This window comes from Microtus ochrogaster, chromosome 24 (assembly GCF_000317375.1).
Source record: "Microtus ochrogaster isolate Prairie Vole_2 chromosome 24, MicOch1.0, whole genome shotgun sequence".
Classification (NCBI taxonomy): Eukaryota; Metazoa; Chordata; class Mammalia; order Rodentia; family Cricetidae; genus Microtus; species Microtus ochrogaster.
Genome location: NC_022024.1, coordinates 18,115,038 through 18,134,952, shown reverse-complemented (window position 1 = coordinate 18,134,952; position 19,915 = coordinate 18,115,038). Strand labels below are relative to the sequence as shown.

Below are 19,915 nucleotides of genomic sequence, written 5' to 3'. Positions count from 1 at the left end.
CTCTCTAAATCATAACTCCGATCAGGCATTTTCTCCACGAATTCTACTCCATTCAAGTCACTAACGCCAGCCGTCTCTTATCACAGCATCCATCAAATGCTTGCCTTCACCTCTCTTCATTCATCAAGAGCATTTGTTTGACCTTGTAAGTGGCTTCTAACTGCAAATAACTGACCATGGGTTTTTCTCCCACTTTATGGGTGACAACTGCTTAGGTTTTCATTGATTCATTTTCAACCCCCCCCCCCAATGTCACAAAGCCCAAGGTATTCTATGCTCCTTATCTTATCTTGTGTGGCTCATCCTTATGAGAAATTTTATCCTTTGAATTTGTGTATCAGACATGTAGCAATGCCTTCAAACTTACAGATTCTTTGAGATTTGATTGCCTTTTGACAACCACCTACCTAAGAAGAGAACTGAACTTTCTCTAAATGACTGCTTCCTTGAACTTCTCCCATCACAATAAATGCCACTACCCTTTACACAGATACTCACATGACACCGGCCCAGTAGTTGTACTTTTCTATCTTCCCATGTACAGCTCATTCAGCAGAGACATACCAAAAGTGTGAATCAGATGATGTTCTTGTGCCATTATTCCCCAACAGTTTCACCTTAGCAAGAATCACCAAATTTCCTAGACTGGTACCCAGGAATCAGCTCCACTTATTTCTGCCTGTCTCACAGTTTGAATAAGACAAGTATACAGTTCTTAAATGCACAGCATTTCTTCCTACTTCCAACATTTGCCAATTTCTCCATGTGAAAGCTTTTTTGTCTTTATTTTTCCTCATTTAATCCCCCACATAGGATTATAAATGTGTCTGGATAAATCAAAACTCCCTAGTAGGAACTGTTCTCTGCCTCCCGTTTAAATTAGCAGACTATCTGCTGTGATCTTTCCTCAAATTCTTCTTCCATTGCCAGAGGAATAAGCAGATCCTGGTGGAGCACGCTGCTTTTTTTCTCTCCTGTGGATCTCTTCAGACTTCCTTTTTAGGCCACCCCATTCCTAAGTGGCACTGCTCAAAACCTAGAAACACATTTTGCCTGGAACTCTCAGAGGCCAAGCCTAATAGTATTGCAGACAAATTCCCTACCAGGCAACACATAGCCACCACACCTTCCTAAGAATGATAAAGGGCAATAGAAACAACGGGTAAAATCTACCTAACAAAGACAAAACCAGATATTAGAACCTAGAATTGCAATCTCCCCAAACCAGATGGTTAGAGGCCGGCATAAAAACACAATCAGTAACAGTAAGGACATGATTTCTCCACGAGAGGCCAGCAACCCTACCTACCACAGTAGGCCCTGAGGATTGCAACATAGCTGAACTATGGCACAAAAACTTTAAAAGAGTCTTATGGAAGGTACGAACCTTCCTGGACCTGGATGGAGTGGGGAGGACCTTGGACTTCCCACAGGGCAAGGAACCTTGAATGCTCTTTGGACTGGAGGGAGAGGGGAGTGGCGGGAGGGGGAGGGAAATGGGAGGTGGGGAGGAGGCAGAATTTTTTAAAAATAAATAAATAAATATACTTTTGAAATAAATAAAAATGAATTCATAGCACATGCAAACTCGTGGAACAGACACAGTGAACGTGGGTCTAAGAAGCAAGTTCATAGTAATAAGTAAGTGCCTGTATAAAGGAAAAATAGAGAAAATAGAGAGATCTCATACTAGTAACTTAATAGCACACTTGAAAGCTCTAGACCAAAAAGAAGACACTCCCAAAATGGGTAGATGGCAAGAAATAACATCAGCACTAAAATCAATATAATAGAAACAATAGCAAAAAGAATGAATGAAACGAAGAGTTGGTTCTTTGAGAAAATCATTGTGATTGACAAATCCTTATCCAATTTCACTAAAAGGAAGAGAAGGAATATCCAAATTAACAAAATTAGAAATGAAAAAGGAAATATAACAACAGACATTATGGAAACCCAGAGAATCAAAGGATGATGGTTTAAAATCCCGTATTTCACCAAATCGGAAAGCAAAAAAAAAAAAGGATAATTTTCTCAATACATACCACTTCCTAAAGTTAAATCAAGATCATACAAGCAATTTAAACAGACATACAGCCCCTATTTAAACAGAAGCCATAATTAAAGTCTACAAACCCCAAACCTGGGGTCACACGATTTTAGCACAGAAATCTACCAGACTTTCAAAGAAGAGTTAATGTCAATACTCCTTAAATTATTCCACAAAATTGAAACAGAAGGAACCTTGTCCAATTTGTTTAGCAGGGCCATAGTCATCCTTGTAGCCAAACCACATAAAAACACAATAACAACAACAAAAAAATAGTATTCTGAATCAATTTTCCTTACAAACATAGATGAAAACATTCAACAAAATATTTGCAAACCAAATCCAAGTACACATGAAAAAGATCATCTACCATGATCAAGAAGGCTTTATCTCAGAGAAGCAGGGATGGTTCAATGTATGAAAATCTATAAATGTAAAAAAAAAAAGAATCTCACTAGAAGCAGAAGTGTCTTTTGACAAAATCCAACACCCTTCATGATAAAAGTCCTAGAGACATTAGGGATACAAGGGGCATGCCAAAACATGATAAAAGCAGTTTGAAGAAAGTCCATAGCCAACATTGACTTAAATAGAGAGAAACTCAAAACAATTCCACTAAAATCAGGAATAAGGCAAGGTTGTCTACACTCTCCATACCAATTCAATACAGTAGTTGTAGTCTTAGCTAAAGCAATAAGACAAACTGAAGGAGACCAAGAGGATACAAGCAAGGAAGGAAGAAATCAAAATTTTATTATTTGAAGATGCTATGAGAGTATGCATAAGTAACCCTAAAAATTCCACTAATGAATTTTCAGCAACTAATGGCTGCAGGGGGAGGAAAAATTAATCTTCCTCAGCATAACTCCCTTAATTGATTGTCCAATGTCAAGTGCTCATCCCTAAAATCATCATCCTATGAGGAACACTAAATAGACTCAGTTGGTTATATTTATATACATTGATGTGTGATTGTGTGTGTGTGTGCTTGCGTGTACGTGTGTGTATAATGTGTGTGTGTGTGATTGTGTGTGTGTGTGCTTGCGTGTACGTGTGTGTATAAAACAAAAACAATAAAAGGAAAATAATCCATGAATCTGAGAAGAGTAATGGGTTGGTGTATGGTTGGAATAAAAGGAGGGGAAATGGAACAGTTTTCAAGTAGTAAATAGAATGGGGAAACAATGTAATCATGTATTTTTTCTTCTTTAGATTATAATTTAACTACATTTCTCCCTTCCCCTTTTTCCCTCCTAACCCTGCTATATATCCCTCCCCACTCTTCTTCAAATCCATTGCCTCTTGTCTCACTAATGCCTGTATGACTAATATATGAATATATAATATATCACATGAATATATAATAATGTTGTATACATATATACATGTATGTATTTCATATATACATATGTGTATTTTACACACACACATATATTCCTAGCCTGTTCAGTCCATTTAATACTATCTGTATGTATATTTTCAGGACTGACCATTTTACACTTGACAACGAATCGGTGAGGTCCTTCCTATAGAAGACTACCTTAACAACTCCCAGCTTTCCTTGGTATATTGTAGTTCTTTAGGTAGGATTGAGGCCTCATAGGATTTCTCCACGCAGATTGGTACTGGGCAGTTATGTTGGTGAGGCTTTAGGGTATAATTTCTGGTATTACAAGGATATACAATCTCATAGTAAACTTCTGATTCTCTGACTCTGACAATATCAACAGTGTTCCCTGTGCCTTAGGTATGTATTCACTGGAACTGGGCCCAGAAAACACTTTGCAAAGGCCAGAAACAACAACAGTCCTATCCAACTATAATGCCTATGAAGCATATCAACAATGGTCACAGCGCAATAACCTTACCGAGGCAATAGTGGCACAAATACCTTGGTGGTAACCAACAACACTCTAAATGGACTTAAAACCCACTCAACAGGAGGGATACCATGCCTGATATATTCCCAACCAACAATCTATAAACGTTTGTCCGTATGCCCACAGATAAGTGTAACCTTGACCTCTCATCAAGGAAATTTCTCTTTGAAGCAGATTGAGACTACTACAGAAAGCAGCCACCAATCAATATGCAAATTTGCAGAGCCTGGTCCCAATGTAATTATGTTTTAACTAAAAATATTACTTTTTAAAGTAATAATTTTAGTTAAAACATAATTACATCATTTCACCTTCCATTTTAAGAAACTGAAAAAGTCCTCTAATTATGAGGAGGAGAAAAGTTATTTAGAATGCTGTGGAAATAAGACTTTAATGTAGTATAACTTATGACTTTGAAAGAAATTTTGCAAAGGTGTCCCTCTGGCATTGCTTGCCTACTCTCAGCAATCAGGACAAAAATATATCCCTGAGCTCAGCATGACAGCCTTTATATTTTATTCATTTATCGTTAGGAGATAGCCAGAGCTGAGTCTTCAGGCAGAGCAATGACTCACTGATTTTGGGGAGTGAAGATACACTGATAATTTTCTCAACAAGCATTCAGAGTACTCCCAATGGTAGCAATCGCACAATGACACTTAACTGTTGGAATAAACTGATTCTATTCAAGATCTAAAAACAAAAGCTATAATTTGATTCATGATTACAGTAAAGGGTGTTATTACAAAGATGCTGTAAGACAGTATGCTTGGCATATAAAATTGTGAAGTATATCAACAAACTTTAAGATGTTATTAATGAAAAAATTCATAGAATTATGTTCACTGTTTTAGTATACATCTGTGTCATATTGTTTAGGGGTTATTTCCCCAAATCAGAGAAGTTAAAAAATATTTACGTAAAAGATGACTATAGAGAAAGTTATGGGGTAAGAAGGAAAGAGACTCTGTCTATGTCACCAAAGGAACCATTCTTAGTGATTCTTGTTATTCTATCGATTACTGTACACTGGGTATAAGAAAACTAATCTCATTTGTAAATTGCCCATTCTGTACCAAAAGCACACCTACACACACTCAAACTCATTCACTCTCATGAACCCAAAATCAGCCTGAATTGATCGCCCCTATAGGAACCCTCTGTTTTACTTCTGACCATAAATCAACTCAAGTTCTCTAAATATGATAAGGATCCTGAACAGATAATTAATTTTCTTTCTTTTTTTGCTTTTTAAAGATTTATTTATTTATTATGTATACAGTGTTGTGCCTGCATGTATGTCTGCAGAAGAGGGATGAGATCTCATTACATATGGTTGTGAGCCACCATAGGGTTGCTGGGAATTGAACTCAGGACCTTTGGAAGATCAGGCAGTACTCTTAACAGCCGAGCCATCTCTGCAGCCCCTAATTCTTTTATTTTATTTGTATTTTATTATTAGTAGCATTATCATACAATAAGTTTTCACCACAGTAACAGTACATGGAGCTTAACTGAAAGTGTGAGTCTTTTATAAGAAAAAGATCTATGTTTAATACTATTATTAAATTGAGGAATGGACAGCTATTTTGAGCTCATTCATCTTCAGGTGATATCTTAGAATCCTTCAGAATCCCTCCTTTTCCTTCTGCCAAAGGAGCCAAATTAGTAGCTCAACAGGAGCCAGGAAATCTCACTGGAGTCAACCCCACTGCTGCCTTCTTCTATACACGTGGAGACTGTGCAGGAGGCCTTGTGACTACTTCCACAGGGGAAGTGGGCCTCTCCAGCATTAAACACGATCCTCCATGAGTGGGCCTCCTGCTTTTCAGCAGACTGTCAAGCCAGCTCTGTGTGACCCACCAGAACAGGTGGGCCAGGAAGCTCAGGGGTAGGTTTCCCATCCACGTTGTTGTTTCATAGCTCAATTGGGAGCCTAATAAGTGAACCCTGAAATGGGGCCCAGGAGACCCTACCATCAAGCCTGAGCTTTGCCTCATCTGCTGTGATTTATTGGTCATTTTATTAAAATAGTCCTACCTCACTTTGTCTATAAAAGTTCAACATGTTTTCTTATATAGTGCCTGGAACTAAAATTCTCATTTGAAATTACATCTCAAGTTAAATTCTAATATTCACTTCTTCTTGCATTACAAATAAGCTCACAAGACAAATAATGAAAAGGAAATCAGTGTCCTTTTACCAATATAAAGTAAAATGTCACATGTCTGCAATGTTCAGGAAACATTTTTATAAATCATCATTAAACTGTGGTGTCCTCGGTATGCCACATAAGAAGTCAAATATCTTATAAGCATCCCACTTCTTCAAAAATCGCAATAGAATGAAACTTGATCATTTTTCTTCCTAGTGCCATGCAAAGCTCAGATAGGCAACCACCACTGTGAACTGAGAGATGCTCCGTATATTTTATAATTTCTTTTCCAGCGTGTGCTTTGAGAGCAAAATGGGCTTTATATGACTAATGGGGTTGGCTTCAATTCCAAGTTCTTGTTGCTTCATCACTTGCCAGTTGGCTAGCCTTAAGCAATTAAATTTCCACCAATTAATATGAACCTTGGAAGGAAGGGCAACCAATTCCTTCTACCTTGCTATATGCAAATTAGGTTGCGGAACATTGTATTCGTTTGCCGAACAAATTACCCTCTGGGAGCCCCAGTTCTTCATGATGAAAATCAATAACATAGTGCTGCACTCTAGAATTAAAATGATAACTTTCTTGAAGGCCATGAGCAGAAACTGTGACGCATAACGGGCATTCAGAAAAAAATATTTGGCTCAACGTAAATAAACTGAGTCCCAAAGAAACAATTGTCCTTCTAAAGAAAAGTCTGCTTCTAGCCTCAATATTCATAAAGGGAATTCAATATTCATGGCAATGTGTAATTTGATATCAATTATGTTTTGTCCAAGGGTGTGACAGTTCTTGATGCTACAAAGGACTGCTTTGTCACTCTTACTTCTCCAGTGGTATCCACAATGTTGTGATAGCTCATTATATTGAATCTGTGAAACAACCTCAAGAGATCATGCTCAGTGTGGGTATACTGTCTTGCTAGATTTTTAGATCTTCAAAACCAAGGACAAAACTTCACATTTGTATCTTGCTAACCTAAATGGGTTTGCCAGTATTTGGCTCTTTGTGACCTCCCAAATGAGAGCTTTATGAAGGTCAGACAGAAGCCAGTCAATATAAGTTTATTGATTTAAACACGAAGATGAAGCAGTAACTTTCCAATAAGATCTCACTTAGCCTACATTGCAGACTTGCCCTAGTAGTAATCGTGTCAATATGTGTCCATATCACAACGGAAACAATAAACCAAGATTATCAGGCAAAATATTTATTTTGTGCTAATTGCTCATGCGCCGTTGAAACTGAGATACAAATGACTTTTTGCTTGTGTTATTTTGGTTAGCTGGGATATCCCCTTACCCCCCCCCACCACCACACACACACACACCTCTGCCTGCCTATTTGCCACCCTCTACAGAATCCTTCTTCTGTATTAAAACACAGGCTGAACTTAGCCTGCTCCCTAAGAACTGTCTTGTCATAAGATTTGTGCACCATCTTTACATTGCTACCTTTATATCCCTCTTAGAATACAGAAATCTAGTCTCCTGAGTGTGCCACTGAGTTTATCTAAGGTGAAAGCAAGAAGCTACTCAGCCTAAAGTCTGTAGAAACATGGATGAGTGTTTGGTATTTTCTAATTGCCTTTTGTTTAAACAATTCACTGATTTTTATTAAAAGATCATTTATATAGAAAATTAGCTTATAAATTTTAAAACAGCTAAGACGTTTCCCTACATTTTTTCCAGAAAAAATGAATAAATTTCTTTAATACAATACAAAATGTAACAATGAGAATTTTTAGCTCATAAAAATACAGACAGCAAGGAAATTGAGAGCTGTGTTTACTACATAAGTGAGAATTAATTATTAAGCAAGCAAACAAAACACTTACCAGTCTCTGACGTCCGCACAGAGAGGGATGAGGATGACTGATTGCCATGGCCAAGTCTGGTATATGACCGGACAGAAATATTATAGAGGGTGTAAGGTTTTAGGTCACTTAAAACTATGTTTGTTGTGGAGCTGTTCTTGACAAACAAACTGTCTGCATCTCGGTAAAGCACCTCATAGGCAATAATAATCCCGTTAGGTTTTTCAGGTGGAGACCAGTTCAATCTCATTTCACTGGGAGACACATCGGTTACTTTGACCTCTTGAGGTGAGGATTCAGGCACTGGGAGGGATAGAACAAAAGGGTTAAAACATGTAATTTTTCATCCTTATTGTTTTAGACACTGAATTTTCCATGAGGTAGAGGTTTATTTTTTTAATTAATTAATTTATTTATTATGCATACAATATTCTGTCCTTGTGCTTGTCTGCAGGCCAGAAGAGGGCACCAGATCTCTTTACAGATGGTTGTGAGCCACCATGTAGTTGCTGGGAATTGAACTCAGGACCTTTGGAAGAACAGGCAATGCTCTTAACCACTGAGCCATCTCTCCAGCCCCGAGGTAGAGGTTTATTATTCAAGAGAATAATACCCTTTCCTTTCCTTCCCTTCCCTTCCTTTCCCTTCTCCTTCCCTCCCTCCCTCCTTCCTTCCTTTCTTAATTAAAAATACACTCGACATTCTTACCATCTTCTGGAGTTCTTACAATGATGTCATTTTCTTCTGACAAAGAACCTTCCCCAACCTGAGTTGAAGCAGCCACTCTCATTTTGTATCTTGTATATTTCTTTAACCCTAAAGGACAGAAGAATAATTATTTAAAACCTTCAAAAAAATAATATTTTTAGTGTCCTTTACCATGGGGCTAATGTGAATTATTTATTAGAAAGACTATTTCTCTCAGTCAGCTTCCATATACTCCTTGTCCTCAAATTCCTTGGGCTTCAAGGTTTTCCGTGCAGACGGTATCAGAGATCTTTCCTGTAATGTTAAGGCAGTAACTTCAAGCTGGGAAAAAAAGAATTTTTGGCACACAGCAAGGATAATTGTCAAACACCCCCTGTCAACTGAGTTGTTTTGGCTTATTTTCATGTGAGTCCATTTGTTCAAGTCCTCAGTAAGGAATTATTTCCATACCCTAAGTGCAATATTTCTTAGGTATTTCTGTGAAAGTGGTGATGATACCGTTTTTTATATTTTGTGGGTAGATATAGTTGAAGAAATAGGTTGGATCATTATTGCCATAAATGTTTCTAAGATATCCAAGAAGCACATGTCAACAGAATCTGGAATGCATACTGCAGCATTTAAGAGGCATATTAGTGCACATTTCTATCAGAGGAGGAGGAGTGCAAAGAGAAACACGACATTTCCTTCTACCTGTGATGAGAAAGCTGGTATCTACAGTAGTCATCTGGAAAGCTCTGTGTGTATCCAGTTCCATGGCATATATTGTATAATGAGTGATTTTCCCATTGGGGTATTCTGGAGGATCCCAATACAGCAAGATAGATGAAGAACTAATGTTTTTATAGTTTATAGTTTGGATGGAGCTTGGCACTTGAAAAGAAGAATGAACAGTTAATAGGAATGAAGAAGTCAAAGAATTATTAACGCGAATAACATTTGCAAGTATTTGTTTCAAAGGAAAGGTGTTTATACCTTGTTCACGTGTCCTAACCGTGATAACTGTTGGTGGTCCTTCGCCCATGATGGTGAAAGCAGATACACTAATCATGTGCTCGGTGTATGGTACAAGCCTCCTGATAACATAAGACAGCTGTTCAGCGGTGATGTCAGTTATGTACTGATTCTTGGTGGTGACTACTTGAAATAAACAAGAAAAAAAAAGACATTTGGCTCTACAATCAAAATTATTTTTCTCAAAGAAACCTAATAAGACATACTAATATCTTCGTACCCTCTCATACAGAGAAAAGTAGACAAACAATACATAATAAATATAAACATTTTATGAATTCTAAAGACTCTCCAATATCTATAAATATCTTGTGGTCACCATATAGACTTGTAAGTTGCTGTATAATGTTTTAGAACATGATAGCAGTGTTTTAAGAAAAAATATATAACTTTCCAGGAAAGACTGGCTGAGGTTTTTGTTCCTGAAAGCAAACACTAGGAAGTAATATAAGAAGGTAACATGATAAATCAACACTAAACTTTAATTGTAGACTTCAAGAAATGTAAGTTTTATTCGGATTCAAAATTCATCATGCATTTGCTAGTCCCAGTGATTGCTTACAGCAAGCATTTTTGATTAACACTTAACTGAAACATGCATGTGCCTACAAAAACGTCTAAGATGTTTATTTTTAAATTTTGCATATGTATTTTTAATTAGGAACTACTAAATCTGAAATATATACAAGGAAACAGCTATACTAGAACCTGTGAGTCTTTTAGTTCTTAGTATTGCCCCAATTGGCTCTGCACAAGAAACATAAATCCATAAAAGAAAGACGTATTGATTGAAATGTTATTTTCTTTTACAAATTCTATCATAAATGGAAGGCCAAAAAAACCTTTCGTTTTGGAATGCGGCAAATACCAGATCATAGAAACGGCAGTGAAATAGCACACTATTCCTACCTAAAATTTTATAAATTCATAAGAAGCAGGGTGGTCCTGCGTTATCTAATCACGTACCTTCAATTTGCCATATATTACACTCTCCTTTTAGAAACAATAAGCCTCCCTGACCCCCAAAGAGCAAGTGTGTACGGTAATGACATCACCACATCCCAGGGACACCTACACCTGTTTATCACACCGTGCACTGGAGTTGTAACTTTCTGACCTATTTGCCTTTAGTGACATTTGAAAACCTATTTGTCAAAAGCTGCAGAGAATGTGGAGCTTGTAAATGATTTGAAGATATATTAATCCCTCCCCATCACACCTGCTTTGGCAACTGTAATAACTGATTGTCTATGCAGCTTGGCTCGAGACTCTGGGGTGCTACTTTCTCTAGGAAGAAGGTCAAATGGGTTAGAGAGGGCCAGGCACCTCTTGGGTGGCATTTCCATTTGTTTCATGAGGCTATCCGACAGTTAAAAAGAAATATCTGACTCCAATCCATGGACCATTAATAACATGGTTGAACTCTAAGCTCAGGTTCATACCTCTGTTCGCTATTGGTTTCAATGGCTTCAGAGCGAATTAAATTTTTACCTACCAACTGGTGAACTCTGGTCTTCAGCTCTCATCCTGCCGGGAAAGTCACTGTATGGGGGGCTGTTATATATGAATGAAGCTAAAGAGTGCAGGTCCGAAGACATCTCGGCAGAACCCTCGTAAAATCCGATCATTGGTTCCACTAGGTTCATCATCTCTGGAGACATGGGGTTGTTTATATACTGTAATAAAAAGTCGGCATTTACAAACAATGAGAACTCAATGCTTCATGACATAAAATTTGGTCACTTTGGAATTACGCATCTTGAAAGAAAATAATGTTTCTATAAGTATTGTGTTCTTTACTTTCCAAGATTTTGTTCTCAACTAAATCCCTGCACCATGGTAACATAATATGATCACTCTAGTTGTTATTAGATTGATACTGTATTTTGGGAGGAAAGGAGGTATAAGTTGCAAACATGTGGTGTTTTTCTGCATGGTATAATTAGATATTTTCATGCTAAGGTTTTGTAACATAAATAATTTAACTTCTCATCTACAAATAGTATTTTGAGCATATTATTAAATGTGTTTTTTTTCCTTATCTAAGCATCCTCATTTGTATACTACTTATGAGTGATTGGATGTCTGCTTACTATCAATACTAGTGATATTAGAATCTCTCTTTAATCAAATGAATTACAGACAAATAGGAACTTCTAATGCATAGGTTTGAAGCAGTGTTCACAGCACACCTGGCCATGGTTCTAAGATATATTCCCAGTAACTGTTCTTGTTCTTATATTTTACAGTGTAATCCATATATGTCAAATCTATCATGGTAACAGACACTGAAGTGAAAAGATCAGAAGCAGATAACAGATGTATGTAGTGAAGGTGGGGGCAGGGATTGTTTGATGTCACTTCCTTTGTGGTTCCCAAACCACTATAACTAACCACAGTAGAATGGATGAAAGGTTCTAGTCAAATGCATGGATAGAATGTTTACTTTGAAATGAACATTAACCCCTAATTTAAAATGTATTCTTGCAAGGAGGTTATGAATCACAGCAACATGTGGACTTTGGATTCTAATCTGAGCATACTGGTCAACATGGGCGTTTAAGATAAACAGAAACAATTGATTGTAATGTAGATTAAATGATGCCAAGACAATATCAGGAGTTTTCCTAGTTACAACCATGCGATAATTAAATGGATGAAAATGCCGATTCTCGAAAGATCCATAGCAAGCAAGACTGCTATGAAGTCTGGAGTTCATTTTTAAGCCCATCCATTACAGCAACAATGGGAGCCAGCTGAGGGAGTGAGCATTCAGAACTATGCTAGCTGCTGAATGTAGGTAGTGGGTTGATGGAGTCTTACCATACAGAGAAAAAAAAATGTCTCTTTTGTTTCCAATCCCACTTCTAAAACCCCCTTTAAAAGAATGTATTCTGTTTCTTACAAACTAAACACTCTGATACTTTTTAAATTAATAATCAATTAATTATGTATGTTCTGGTTATTCCTATGTTCTGGGACACCTAATTCATAGTTACCTTACATACTTTTGGGTTGTCATTACTGCTGGAGCGAATACTAGACATTCCTATCCTTGTTAGCACTGATATGTTCAGTGTTTTCAAAGTTATAGTAATAATAGATGCATAAGAGAAAAACCTCAGAAGGTGAAAAATTCTTAAAATAGTTCAATTAATTGAAATATCTACAAAACATGTTATTTAAATGCCATTTTTTTCTGTGAGATTAAAAAAAATGGGGAAATGATTTAAGAAAACTCTTAGACTTTAAAATAACATTACTAAAATAAAATCACGCAGAAGCTAGGAAGATGACCAAAGCAGTGAAATCCTTGATGTGGGGTTCTCCTCTGTATGCTAGGAATATGTTTTATTGTTGTTGGTTAATAAAGAAGCTACTTTCAGCCAGTGGCTTAGCAGAGTAAAGCCAGGTGGAAAATCCAAACAGAGATGAAGAGAGAGTCTGGGAGACGCCATGTAGCTGCCAAAGAAGTCAGACATGCCCCAGAATTTTGCTGGTAAACCACGAGCCTTGTGGTAGAGATGGGTTAATTTAAGATGAAAAAGCTAGCTGAAAGTATGCTTAAGCTATTGGCCAAACATTATTGTAATTAGTATAGTTTCTGTGTGATTATTTTGGGTCTGGGTGCCCGGGAAACGAACGAGCAGTTTCTGCCTACAAATGCTTACTGCATAATCTTGAGAACCTGAGTTCAGATCCCTCCAGCAGCTGCACAAATGCCAGGCAGCATGGTAGCCTGCTTGCAGACTTAGCACTCAGAAAGCTGAGAAAGGAAGTCCTCATGACAAGCTGCCTCTGTAGACTGGCATTCTGAGCAGGCACTGGGCTCTTTTAAAAAGATCCTATCTCAACTAAAAGAGTGAAAGAGATTGAGGGGAATACCGTAACCCATCATCCTTAAACCTCAACAAGCTTGTGAATATAAACATGCTCCCATACACATGAGAGCATGCATTCTCATGTGCACATGCTAAACATAAAAATCGTAATAGACAGGTGGATGTAGTATGTCTACTGACCAGCCATCATGGCCAAAATTATGAGTTCTGGTTCTGGGAGAGACCATGTCTCAAAAACCAGAGTGATGGCTCTAACAGGAGAGAGACAATTCAAGGATTGGACCCCTGGTAGGTCGACAACACTCCAGTAGATGTCGTTCCATTTGAAATATATGGACAGCACAAACTGGAGTCAATGGGTTATTAAATATATAATAATTAAATTATAGACATGACATTGGGCATGGTAGGGAGGTGGGGGTGAAATTTGGAGGAATAAAGAGAAGGAATTGGGGTTAATATGATCAAAACATATTGAAAATTTCTAAGAATTAATAAAAGTGTTTTTAGAACTAAATGAAGCAATAGGGAAATACATCCCAATACAAGCCTTTAAGTGAGCACACGTGGGTAGACTCACACGTGGCATGTGCATACATTCTCACACACACATATGCACATGCACACACAGAGATACACACACACACACACACACACACACACACACACACACACAAATCATTCTTAATCTTGGCCAGGAAAACATTTTGGGAAAAGATAGAGGATGCCCGGAAGGCCATCATTCATAATAGTATAAAGAACCTAGGAAAGAGAATCTGCAGTAGGACAAAGTAAAGCTTTTCTATCTTCTTACAACTCATTTGAGCTCTGACTCCATAGGGAAATGGGGAAGGACATGAATCACAAAGATATAATTCAGAAACGCTCTGGTATTCCAGCCAATAAGCGCTGCTGGAACCACACAGCTGCTCCCACTATCAATCATTTGCTCTTTGGAAATCTCCTGTATACAAAGCTCTGTGGATGACATCATGAGGTAGCACAAGGAGCTTCTCCTTAAACAGTGATTTTTGCATTAAAATCTCTCGTTAGTTTCAACCACATGTCAAATAAATCTTGGCGAGGCAACCATAGCATTCCGACAATTAACTAAGTTGAACCGACCTGTTGACAAACTGCCATCTTGACATCAGAGTTGACTTGAATGCTTTTGACTCCGAATCTCACCCCAATTCTAATTTTCATTGGAAAAGTGCCCATCTCAAACCAGGGCAATGATTTGAACTCTAGTTTCCTATCAAGCCAGAGTATTGCAGATGATCATGGATTGTCCCATGCTGAGAATAGTTCTCGCATATTGTCTCTTTCAAAATGGCATTAGGTTAGTTGTTAGGCTTTTCCAGTGAGAATAGAGTGGATTTTAATAGCAAAATATGACTATATGGGTTTAAACTTTAAAAAGAACGTCAAGAGGCAGAGGGAAAGAGGGAGAACTAAAGGAACTAGACAGGTAAAGGAAAGCCCACCGCAATGCTGACAATTTTGACACCTACTGAGTGCAAACGACTGGACGTGATAGCTATTGACTTGTTGACTTTCCACATTAAGTAAATGTGTTACTGGTCTTACCATCCTGAGCACTACAGGATGCGTAGTAGCATCCCTGGCCCATATCCCTTAAAAGTATACCTCCAGTTGTCATAAAGACAATGTCTTTAGAGGTTAGCCTACATTAAAAAAAAAAAAAAAAGCAAAGTTGCTCCTAGTTGAAAACCACTGAATTAGGGAATGTCACAATTCATCAACATGAAAGGCCTAGCATATGTTACAGAGGAATCCTTGGAATTTATGTGAAAGAGCTAGAAGTCTGCCGAGTTAAATTCCTAATCCACCTGAATAAACCAACTTGATTTTACATGTAGTAACCTTCATTGCAACAAGTGGGATTTCTATCAGCTCAGACTCAGTGGAGTTCTGCTTAATTGAATTATTGGGATGTCTGACTTATCCTTAATAGATCCTCCTATTTCAATATATCATTTGTATTGCTCTCAAAAACAAGGAGTAAAAGGGAAGTTTATAGTTAACATGTTTGAAAGCATCCTAAAGGATGCTGACTTTGGGCATTACCTGGGTGAGCAAATGTTTCAGGCTTTAGTCAGGTTTTGCTCCATCTGTGTTCATTATACTCTTGCTAAGCCATTCCTACCTACTCAGCCTCCTCTGGATCGACTAACCAGGCTCTTTCCTCTGGTTCACCAGGCGAAGACATTGATGTACTTGAGAAAGGTGTAGGGTGAAAAAAAACATCAATATTGATCTCTGAAGTCTATGATGCTACCAGCCAAGTTGATGACTGCTAGATAAAATTGCCTCTGGCAATATCAAAATATGATTTTCAACTAGATATCATTTCATAGAGGGATGGAAACAATGATCTTCAGGCTTCAGTCCCAAAAGAATAAAGTTTACAAAAATTTAATTTTAATCTTTCTTTTAATAGGAGAAATTCGCACTAATGGAGAAATTAGTTCTGCTAAGCATGGATCTAGCTTAACTCACTATAGAACACTATGCTGAGTTAGGGGAAAGGATCACTGTCATACTACAAAATGCACACAGGAGAGGGACCCAGTAGAAATGATCTGGAAACCAGAACTAATGAGAAAGGGAAGCTGTTGCATAAAAAATTGTCCATCCACAATAAAAAGTTAAAGCCTTATGTATTAATTGTATTAATATTCAGAATAGCATCTTAAAATACCATAAGGCAAATAAAATGCTGAACGTTTCTGCCCACGAGATGTCACTTGGTCACTCTAGTGAAATTTCAGCTCCCTTCTATGGTCATGTGATCAAATTAGTAAGACTAGTGATAACAGTGTAGGTTAGATGGTATTTTCATGGTTTCAAATCCCCAAAGGTCACTATCAGAAATACAAGTCTAAAAGAAGAGCAGGGAGCAGGGAGCCTTAGTAAACATCACCAACCAATATTTCAGCCCCAAACAGCTGAAGAATCAAAGTATATCATTTGATAACCCATGCCCAGAAAGATGAACACAATATGTGCTAGCTGTAAAGCAAAGGATAATGAGCCTGTAGTCCATGACCCAAGAGAAGCTAAGTAAGAAGCTGAGCCCTAAGAAAAACATATATAGATCTACTTGGAAATGGGAAATAGACAAGACTGCCTGACAAAACTGGAGGCATGGAGAGGGGGCTTTCTTTTCTTTTCTTTTTTTTATTGATTTTTATTGAGCTCTACATTTTTATCTGATCCCCTCTCTGCCTCTCCCCCTTAAGATGAGGGCTTTTTAGAGACATGGTTTCTCTGTAGCTTTGGAATCTGTCCTGGAACTAACTCTTGCAGACCAGGCTGGCCTTGAACTCAGAGATCTGCTTGTCTCTGCCTCCTGAGTGCTGGAATTAAAGGTGTGTGCCACCACCACCTGGCTAGATTGATGAATATCTTAAATGTCATCATAGAACCTTTATCCAGCAACTGTTGAAAACAAAGGCAGAGACTAGCAGCAGACCACTGAGCTGAGCTCCCAAAGTCCAGCTGAAGAGGGCAAGGAGTAAGAATATGAGCAAAGAGATCATAACCATGATGGGGACACCCACTGAAACAGTTTATCTGAGCTAATGAGAGCTCAACAACTCCAGCAACACAGGGAAGGAACAAGCAGGGGACCAAACTAGATCCTCTGAATCTGGGTGACAGTTGTATGGCTGGGGCAGACTGAGGGGCCACTGGCAGGGACATTAGGATTTATTCCTACCACTTGTACTGGCTTTCTGGGAACCCATTATCTTTGGATGGATACCTTGCTCAGCCTAGATATAATAGGGAGGGCCTTGGACATTCCCCAAAGCAATGTGCCTTACCCTCTCTGAGGAGTGGATGAGGTGGGGAGGAAGTGGGAATTGGAATTGGTATGTAAAATGAAAACAGATAGTTTGTTTTCTTTTTTAAAAAAATAAAATATGTATCTCATTCATCTATGCATATTCTGAATTTATTGAAATGTATAGAACCCATCGTTGCAAAAAGAGCCAAAAAATATTTAAAAAAAAAACAACAACAGTGTAAAGCACAGCAGAGACAGGCCAAAGACCCAAGGCCCCTTGGTTAAGACCTTTTTATTATATCCACCACCCATATGAATGTTCTAAAGTGAACACAGCAATCATTCACACGAGGAAGGAGAGCACCTGAAACGAATTTGGTGTAAGAAGAAATGATCCCTTTACAGACATAAGAATGAGTGACTCTTCTTAAGAGGAGTTGAGAAATTGAATGTCCAGTAGAGGGAAAGCTCTAATGGCAAGATTAATTCCAATAAGTTATAAATATCAGCACAGAATTTACTACAATGTCAGCCGCATTGATAAGCTCTTGATACACAGATATCATCCATGAAGTCCTCATCACTGACCCTTTATTATAGGAAATCGTGTAATTCCTAACTTAAATCTCAAGTCGTAAGAGTTAAGCCTCCCTTCCCGGGATTAAGCCAACAGTATTGGCAGAACCAGGCACTAAGCCCTAATCATTTGCTTTCTACACCTACACTCTTAACCATTTTAACTTGTAATAGCCAGGTCCATATTTAAATGCACATTGGACAACTCTAATAATAATATCCTTTCTACTATGTTGCAGAATCTCCACCTGGTCCTTTCGGGACCTTTTAACTTCGAGAGAAAAACAGGTGTGTCTGGCCGGTCAACAAATGCTATTAGCCAACTTGGAAAACGTGTCACCTGGTTCAAAGAAAACCATGTATATATTTTAAGATGTCTTCAGCTGCAACAAATGTTTAAGCTTCTACTCTTTGATGAGAGGCTAACTAGAATATCAGAAAACATATAACTCGCAATCCATTACACAGAATAAAGAACACAACATACAACTGAAGTTTAACCTGGGGATGGAGGTGGGTCACAACTTAGAGTGAGAAATACTGAATAGCTACCTAGCATTATGACCGCAGTGAAATCAATGCCAGAGTTAAAGGAGATCTTCTGGTACCAGAAATAGAGGGAGCGAGGAGACAGAGAATGGTACTATAGAATAAGAATAGAAATTCTGAACTAAAAACAGCAGAAGGCAATTTCTTAATAAGCCTCACATACATCTCTAATGGCCCACTGATTGCTACTCTGTTTCTAAGTACACTTAGCCTTAGAGTGCCCCGAGGAGGTTATGAGAAGTCTGGGGACTTCAAGGGTTCTCACAGGTGAGTGGCTGGCTGGACTGGAGAGTAGACAGTGCCACAAGTCAGCCACCTGCACTTCCTACCAACAAGAGAAGAAAATAAGGCAGCCACTGTGCTGAAATGCAATGTATTAAGAAGCCTGAAGCCTCTCGTGTTGAATGGAGCACTTGGCTTTCTTTGTATTTAGTTCCATGTTTTCACTAATAAAAGGTAACGCTGAGGCTGTTAGCTAGCTTCTTAGGTCCAAAACGACAGAATCACTTGTGGACAGTAATCTTTTTCTTTTTCCTTTCTTTTTTCATTCTTGGCAACTGTTCTAAGTTCTAAGCCTCCGAGAGAGCATTGACATCACAATCATTGTCTCCAAGCCAGTCATTAACCAGATTAGAGTAATAAAACCCACATATAGAAATAGCTTTAGTTCTGTGTGATGGCTCCATGAACATTTTTCATATGAAAGAGCCTAGTGACACTAACTGACAGGTTCTAAAATAGACTACGATCTAGTTAATATCTCAATGTATTTTACTTCCTGGTCTAGCAAGTTTGTCAAGTTTTTATGTAGAAGGTTGGCCAATCCACCAAGTCATCAGGACCAACCAACAGAACCAACCAATATTTTGCCTTGGCAAAGTGGGAAATGAAAGTACAGTACCTCATCTTGTCCTGTGAGTAGTGTGTTTTCCAAAACGACTCCTGTCTCCTGGACTGATACCCTCACACGGTATTGGTTGATGATTCCATTCGGTTGTCGAGGTTTCTGCCAAGTAATTCTGATTTCTGTGGCTTCTACCTCTTTGATTTGTAAATTGAACACTGCACCTGGAACTAAAAAGTATTTTGAAATAGAATTAAAAAGAGAAAATACAGTTTCCAATGCAAACTATTCCCTAAATCCTTAGCCCATAATATTAGATATATAAATAGCTCTGGGGAAATTGACTAGAATAATTACTAACATATTAAAAAGTTCAGTGTGGCAAAAGATCCCTTAAATGCATGGAAATTTAAAACTAGCTTTATGTGCATTCCTCTCAAAATAGGAGCAACAGGGTCACATGAAATCATTTCCCCCAAACAAAATGTCATGCCATTTGATCAGACCGCATCACTAAAATAATCTCCAGACTGGCAAGATGCTCAGGAAAGTGCTTGCCTCTGAGCCTGACAACTTGAGCTTGAGTATCTCAACTGGATGCACAGAACTCCCAATGAAAGGAAAGAAAGAACAGACTTTCCAGTGCTGCTCCCTAACCTCCACAATC

At 38.1% G+C, this 19,915-nt stretch overlaps 1 protein-coding gene across 1 annotated transcript in view; it reads right to left on the bottom strand.

Annotated features, from left to right (window-relative positions):
* Ptprq (protein tyrosine phosphatase, receptor type Q) overlaps positions 1–19,915 on the bottom strand; it is a 175,172-nt gene that overhangs the window by 135,544 nt on the left and 19,713 nt on the right. Inside the window, exons 9-14 of the mRNA XM_005358093.3 lie at positions 19,306–19,478; positions 11,119–11,299; positions 9,585–9,746; positions 9,303–9,482; positions 8,610–8,717; positions 7,923–8,204 (exon numbers count right to left, since the gene is read on the bottom strand). Coding sequence (XP_005358150.1) covers positions 7,923–8,204; positions 8,610–8,717; positions 9,303–9,482; positions 9,585–9,746; positions 11,119–11,299; positions 19,306–19,478 — 1,086 coding nt within the window. The remainder of the gene's footprint in view (positions 1–7,922; positions 8,205–8,609; positions 8,718–9,302; positions 9,483–9,584; positions 9,747–11,118; positions 11,300–19,305; positions 19,479–19,915) is intronic.